The sequence below is a fragment of the Ruditapes philippinarum genome, unplaced genomic scaffold (assembly GCF_026571515.1).
Source record: "Ruditapes philippinarum isolate M1 unplaced genomic scaffold, ASM2657151v2 ctg10437_1_1_1_1, whole genome shotgun sequence".
NCBI lineage: Eukaryota > Metazoa > Mollusca > Bivalvia > Venerida > Veneridae > Ruditapes > Ruditapes philippinarum.
The window spans coordinates 44,510-52,558 of NW_026861396.1; the positions used below are offsets into that span (position 1 = coordinate 44,510).

The following is an 8,049-nucleotide window of genomic DNA, read 5'->3' on the forward strand; positions in this document are numbered from 1 at the left end:
TTTTTTTTGTTTCTTTATTTATTCATTTTTTTTGGATATTATTACGTATTTTGAACCATAAAAAATCTCCTCTCTACCTCCTGTGAAAATTTAATTGTCTGGTCAATACTTAATTATATTAATATTTCCCTACGATTCAACTAGATTTATCATAAACCTAAAGATGTGGGGAAATGACATCACGCGCACCTGTTTTTATACGGCCAATACACAAACATGGCCGCGCTTACTGATTTGTAGAAATCGGTGATTTAGCGATTTAAATTTTGTTATCATTCGTTTAATATTATGATTTGGCGGCAGAAAATTTGCAGATTTATTATTTATAGTATTCTTTTTCTGAAATCAAGTTTTTATTCTAACCTTGTTTTTCCCTTTAATATTACTATTTTCCTATTTAATAGTCATATTTCTGAAAATAATCTGGCCTCTACGAAATGGAGTTTTCGGCCACGAAATGGAGTTTTCGCTTACGGAATGGACATTTGCTTTACAAATTATGGTGTAACTGACATGTCACAAAGGGTATCTTTTCTATTCACTTACGTTTAATCTGGGACGACAAAAATATTTTTGTCCCAGGTTAAACATATGATATAAAACAGCATCTTTCTATTTGAAAGGATTATGTATATAAACACTGAACTATGTGGCATTATTATACGATTATTTTCTAATTATTTTTTAATGTACAAGCATAAATAATGAAAAAAATATTACCAAAATTGTTTAAATAGTAATTTTATGTAATATATCACTTGTTCATTATTAAAAATGATATTAAATAGTACACTTAAACCAAAATTTAAGAAACAAATGTCCATTTCGTAGTCGAAAAGTTCATTTCGCGAAATGGAGTCCATTTCGCATTCTATTACTACCGTCTCCTGCCCCTAAAAAAACTGAAGGCATTTTTCATCTCCATTCAACATGCTAGACTTTGAAATAAAATTAAGTTTCAGACCAAATCTATGACAGCTGTTTATTTGAGATTCATTAAAAAAAGAAAGGATTCAATACAAACAGACGCATCTACTGAAAAAGATTTCTTTCAATTTCTGAAAAAGATTTCAATTTCAATCTACTTTTTGATTCCTTAGAATAAAAAAATCATAGTTCCTTATCAATATTTAGGTTTTTAGTTTTTTACAGAAAGCTCAAGATAGTAAAGATTGTCTGTAACTTCAGTTAATTTGTCTGTTACTTAAAACAGTATGTCTGTTACTTCAATTACTTCAAATAATTTGCATGTTGGTTCAAATAAAATGTATGTTGGTTCAAATAATTTGTCTGTTATTTTAAATAATATGTCTTTTACTTCAAATAACATGTCACTTCAAACAATTTGTAAATACATAAATAACTTCTTACTACATTTCAATAACAAGTAGATTTTATGATGTCAGAGCATTATTTTGGTCTAGTACCTTTTGTCAGTTTTGTTAATGTTCTCTTTTAATATAAAAGTTGTTAGCCTTATATTCTTATAAATATATAGTTTGCCTACACATAAAACCAAATATTAACATAACAGATTTTGGTTAAAAGAATGAACATGCCTTTAATTTTGAAAATCGCCATATTGTTTTCTACACAATCCTGAGTGTTTACATTAAAGGCCCTATATGCAAAAAAAAATCACTTTATTCATTTTCTGAAGAAATATGAGAAGTTATATTGTCTCCAAAAATTTCTGCATAGGTTTGTAACAATAGACTTTCTCTTTTTCAATGTTCACATGAAATAATTACACATGAAATTCAAGGCCAAACATCTTGGCATTTTGTTTGTTAAAGTCTAGCACTTAGTTTCAGAGCAGCAACTTTTTGTTAAGCTTAGAACCCTTCAAGTAATCCAGGGGTTCCATTTAGTGTCAATAGGCTTTAAATGCTGCTGCTGCTGCTGCTGTTGTTTCTGCAAGCACATTTATGGAATGTGAAGGACACAACACTGTCCATAAATAAAAATACAATGGACTGGTACTCAATTGATATAAAAATTTGGTTGTCTGCTTCTCCTACATTGTTCTGTGTAAGTATATAGTGGTTGAACTAAAATTGTATCACAGTCTATAAAGTCATGGGATTATCCAATGGACTGGGTCTCCTTTCAAATTTTCATCTCAGCTCACACTTCACTGAAAGATGAAAATAAAAATGTGCATAAGACATTGCATCAAGAGTCTACAATTTATATAACAAGAAAGCTCTTATGCCTAAAAATTCTATCAATCAAACCTGTAACAATTCAAATATATATATGTATATAGGTATTTCATATACTTTTTTTGAAAAAATGACTTATAATGCTATTAACTGGAGTAAAAACGGCCATATAGCCTGTCAAAATCCTTTATAACTAAAAATAAACACAAAAATAAAATATATTATTAGAAAATTAATCATGTTATGCCCTCACCTTGCTTCCACATTTGAGCTGAGCAACAACTGTTTCTTCATGCGTACAAGCTGTGCGTGTGATAATCTCTGTTTTGGATCGTCACACGACGGAAGGTCTATCGAACATATTCCATCCTTCATGTCCGTCGTGTTCAAATCTTGCATCAAACTAACAATATCAGGCGTGGATTTGGATTTATGAGACCCGTATAGGTCTCGCATATTGTCTTCATTCATATCATGAGGTAAGTCCATTTCAATTTCATTATCATTATCGTAATCTCCTAAATCACTATCTTCTTCACATATATCACCCTCGGGGCTCAAATGCAGCGAACCCGTTGAGGACACGCCACTTGAACTATGAAAACTACGCACAGAGTCTGAGCTCATTGTTTTGTGTTTGAGAACCCCGTGTCGGTCTCCCGCAGCTTCGCCGTTTGGAAAATTCCAACTTAGACGTTTATAAATACTATTATCACGATCTTGTGTTTTGTTTAACTCTTGAATTGCATCTGCTGTGTAGTAGCGTTTTTCCGTTCGGGACTGCCGCCGCTGATATAACTTTGATTTGACATTCTCATCTACAAATTCCGGTAACGTAGACATGTCACTTTCACTTGTACCTGCAGAGATGGACATATGAGGTACACGGAGTCTATCATCACCTATATACTGGCTAAACACTGTCGGGTCCGATTGCGAATATTGCACTGTTGTATGATTGCTACTATTTTTAGACATTTGATCACTGTCTAATGTTCCACTCGACCCCTTATTCACAGGGGGCGCACTTTTATTTCCTGCGGGATAAACATGTTTATGCACTTCCGTACTATACATTGGGGCATCTGAATTCACTGACATTTCATTCCATGACCTTGACCTATTAATAGGTGAGGACATGTCCTCTGACCTTTGACCTTCAGGTTCTTCACTAGCACAACGGGTCAGTTGTAAGAGGGGAAGATTTGTGTCACTTTCAGAATACACTATAGGGGTATATCCAACTACTTCCTCCGTTATAATTTCTGACTGTGGGAAACTTGGTTTCTCACTGGACGTCGTTGCCATACGAGCTTCTCTATATAAGTCCTGCAAAGACAAATGAACATGACTATTAATTAAAACTTCAATTTTTTTAGATTTCTAAAGATATTTTGTAAAAGAGTAACATCCAATTTTATATCTTGGACCAGAGTATAAAACTGCAAAATTTGAAATAAAACAGATGAAAATCAAAATTTTTGATTTCACTGTAGAAAAATATTTCTTTTATATATATTTGTTAAATATCTAAGGTTAGCAGTTCTACTTAAGCCTAAAAATATGAATTGAGGGGCATCTGAGGATAGACCTTTAACATCTGTAAAGCCTGCAAAGATTTCCTATGACCTGAACCAAATTCATACGATTTTAAGACCATCAAAAATGTTTTAAAAAACTTATAATCATATAAAAAAATCAGCCAAAAAAAAACAAAAACAAAAAACAACATTCCATCTACAAAGTTTATTACAGACACTTGTGTTTTTAAAACAATTACATCAAAGAACAGTGTTAAAGCCTAACAAACCAAATAATGGAAGCCTAGCCCAGATCTATGAAAATATTTTTAAAATTCTAAAAATAAAACCATCTCAGTTAAGACAACAAAAAATCTTGTACCCACCTGAGCTTTGCGTATATGAGTAATCCAAATTTGAACTGCATTCTGATCTGCATGGAAGGTGAAAGACGAAACGGGTACATGGTACTCATTCACATATATAAGAAGAAACACACCTGAAAAATACCAGTAAAACATCTTGTGAAATCTTTACGATAAAGAGTTATGGCCCTTGGAAAGAAGAAAAGAACATGTTATTCTTATTCACATACATAAACAAAATTTAAAAGTGCTACTGAAAAATTTATAACCCATCTTGGATACTACTTAAAAGTTGGGAAAAAAACTTGCCATATATGTTTAAAATGAAATAAAAGAAAATCCTTCTGGCAAATGAAAGTTGGAGTTACTTCCCTTGTTTTCATTGAAAACATCAAAATAAAAATATTCACAAAAAAAATCTTTTTTTCCTTGTTCCATAGGATCTTTCAGTCTTTATAGTGTTATAAAATTAACATTTACCCATACCCTGCAAAAACCGAAAGTAATAATTAGCCTTTACGTCCAGTATAGAGCCAGGCCAGCCTGCATGTCCATGACTTCTGACTAGGCTCTTTCAACACTTGGATGACTTTAAATTTAATCTTAATCCCCTAAAATTGATAAAGGACAGTTTTCCCAAAAATCAGGAAAATGGGCAAATCCCTTGAAGGGAATTTTAGCCCAAATTAAAAGCTATTTTTACTAAAAGGGAAAAATAGGATGTTTTGTTGTCTACCTTTATCTTTAAGTTCATGTGTGATAATTCTATCCACTCTCATTGGTGGTTTTACTATTTTATATTTATCCATCCTCTTGCTGGCCTTACATATCAACATTAAATCTGTGAACAACATCACTTCTACATCCATCTAGAATACATAAATATATTTATTTTATAATATGATATAAAACTAAAACTAATTAACATTTTTCATTACTGTTACAGTAAAAGCTACCATTACATAGCAAGACATACCCCCACACATAAGACCTGGCCCAGCTGTGAATCATTTGCGGCCAGCATGTACATGTATGGCATTTTTGGTCAGCCTGTTCATCATTTGTAACCATACATATTTAAAATTCACAATTTAAAGTCCCAAAATTCAAATCAGACACGTAATACTAATTGTTAAGCTGAATCTTGGAAAATTTGAATAATTAATGGACATGAGAAACTGACAATTGTTATCTTTGATGACTCATTTGAATATAAAATATATATGTTCTAAACTCTAAAATTTTCAACCAAGTAAAATCAAATGAAAAATTTGCAATAAAATTCCATTACTGTTCAAAAACAGTAATACATTTTGTATAAAAGTAGAAAAGAGGAATGTTTATTTTAAGCAGCAAAAGATTTTCCTCTAATAAAAATAATACAATATGACGAGAAACTTACCCTGTTTTGGTATTCTTTCATCTTGAGTGGCGACTGCATGACAAGGGCTCGGGTCTGGGAGGCATCACAACCTGGCATCGGGGCCGTCAAGTTAAAGTTACTATTATATGGCTGTATCAGCTGAAATATTCAAAATCGTAACATATCAAAATTTTGTAAAAAGTAATCTGGTATTCAAAAGCCATAAAAGCACAAAAAATAATAGCACCAAACTAGTGGCTCCATTTTCTGTACAACACAAATTAATTAAATAGTCAACTTTTTTTTTTTTCTTTTTTTTTCTTTTTTTTTCTTTTTTTTTGGAAACGTCAACTTAACTTCCATATATATAGTAAGTAAATGTAATATACACAAATTGTTGTAGCCTTAAAAAGCAGTTTCTTGCAATTATCAGACTAGCGTTTCCGTTAGTTTTACCCATACTGCATGCTTAAGATGACAAAATTTTACTATTGTGTTGTTATTTCATATGCTGCCGTAAGAAAATAGTTACGGGTGTAATGACCTAAATTTCCATGAAAAATTGTTTTCTTAAGGTATAGTATTTTGCAATATCCTCATTACCGATCATTGAACAGATCCCCTTGGTACGAATATTTTGATCCAAACTGCAACATATGACAGATATTATTAATCTAAGACAGATATTATTAATTTACCTTGAGACATTCATCATTAGGCGCGTCAACAGCATCGTAAGTTTCTATTTTATCCACAATTGCCTGCAACTTCTCCTCCTCGTGTTGCTGGTGTAACGTGGAATTTACATGGTGAACAAACCTGTCCACACTAGCAATCTAATGAGAAAAAATATTTAAAATTTGTCAGGAAAACTGTAAATGTAGCGCTGAATATATCAGCAGGAAAAAAATACACAGAATGAACTTGTATACACTTTATAACATGTTAGCTACTGTTCATTGCAGGTTAATGCAAACTAAAAATAGAGACATTCACATGTTAGTTTGTCACAAATATACTCTTGTTTTTAACTTAATTGCCACTGAGGACAAGTTTGTAAAGAGCCTTAATTTTGATGCCTTTCTTGACAATTATCTCCCTTGTTTGTTGGTAAAATTACCTCCCTTGATAAAACATTGTACTGTATTGTTGGATACTATACAGGTTACACATTGTACCATAAACTGATCCATGGCCAAACGTTTATGGTGAACCAATTAAGGATATATACTGTATATAAGTGCAATATACCCTTATAGTTATTCTTTAGTTATTTAAATGCACATTATGCCTCAGAAACGAACTAGAGGATGCTTTTGTAAAAAAGCGCATGTCTCCCCCACTGCTGAGAATAACTGTGAATGGAAACAGGAATGGAAATGGAGATAAAAGAACAGAGTATATAAAACCAGACAACTGATATATCAATAATAGTTAAATGTCCTCACTGATAAGAACTCTAGTTATCATCCGGAAATGAGAAAATGACCAATGGTCACTGTGACCTTAACCTTTGACCTACTGACCCCATAAACAAGAGGGATCATCTGCTCAATAAGACCAATCATCCTATGAAGTTTGAGGGTTGTAGGTCTAAAGGAACTCTAGTTATCATCCGGAAAGGAGAAATTAACCAACGGTCGCTGTGACCTTGACCTTTGACCTACTGACCATTAAAACAATAGGGATCATTTGATTAATAAGACCAATCATCCTATGAAGTTTGAGGGTTGTAGGTCAAAAGGAACTCTAGTTATCATCCGGAAATGAGAAATTGACCAACGGTCACTGTGACCTTGACCTTTGACCTACTGACCCCAAAAACAATAGGGATCATCTGCTCTATAAGACCAATCATCCTATGAAGTTTGAGGGCTGTAGGTCAAAAGGAACTCTAGTTATCATCCGGAAACGAGAAATTGACCAACGGTCACTGTGACCTTGACCTTTGAACTACTGACCCAAAAACAATAGGGATCATCTGCTCAATAAGACCAATCATCCTATGAAGTTTGAGGTCTGTAGGTCTAAAGGAACTCTAGTTATCATCCGGAAACGAGAAATTGACCAACGGTCAGTGTGACCTTGACCTTTGACCTACTGACCCCAAAAACAATAGGGATCATCAGCTCTATAAGACCAATCATCCTATGAAGTTTGAGGGCTGTAGGTCAAAAGGAACTCTAGTTATCATCCGGAAACGAGAAATTGACCAACGGTCACTGTGACCTTGACCTTTGAACTACTGACCCCAAAAACAATAGGGATCATCTGCTCAATAAGACCATTCATCCTATGAAGTTTGAGAGCTGTAGGTCAAAAGGAACTCTAGTTATCGTCCGGAAACGAAGAATGGACGGACGGACTGACGGACGGACGGACGGACGGACTGACGGACGGACGGACAGGGCAAAAACAATATGTCTCCCCCCGAGGTGGGGGAGACATAATAATTTAAATAGTTTAAGAACATATTAGAGGCTTATCATCTGAAGAAAGAAGCACTAATTGTGAAATAATATGTCATAAAAGCTGCAATTTGTAAACAAAGTAGTTTATTTACTTCCATACAAAATACTAAATCACTATAACTGTGCTAATTGCCATGAAGCAACAGAAGCAAAAGATGGTTCAGG

At 33.3% G+C, this 8,049-nt stretch overlaps 1 protein-coding gene across 1 annotated transcript; it reads right to left on the reverse strand.

Annotated features, from left to right (window-relative positions):
• Nucleotides 1-866: 866 nt before the first annotated feature.
• LOC132715496 (pleckstrin homology domain-containing family G member 5-like) lies at nt 867-6,249 on the reverse strand (the record flags this gene model as incomplete). Its single annotated transcript, XM_060698501.1, is given in 6 exon segments — nt 867-2,137; nt 2,419-3,494; nt 4,072-4,184; nt 4,787-4,919; nt 5,453-5,572; nt 6,112-6,249. Coding segments are annotated over 6 exon segments (1,590 nt in total), but the record flags the coding sequence as incomplete, so codon positions are not given.
• Between the last annotated feature and the right edge of the window lie 1,800 nt (nt 6,250-8,049).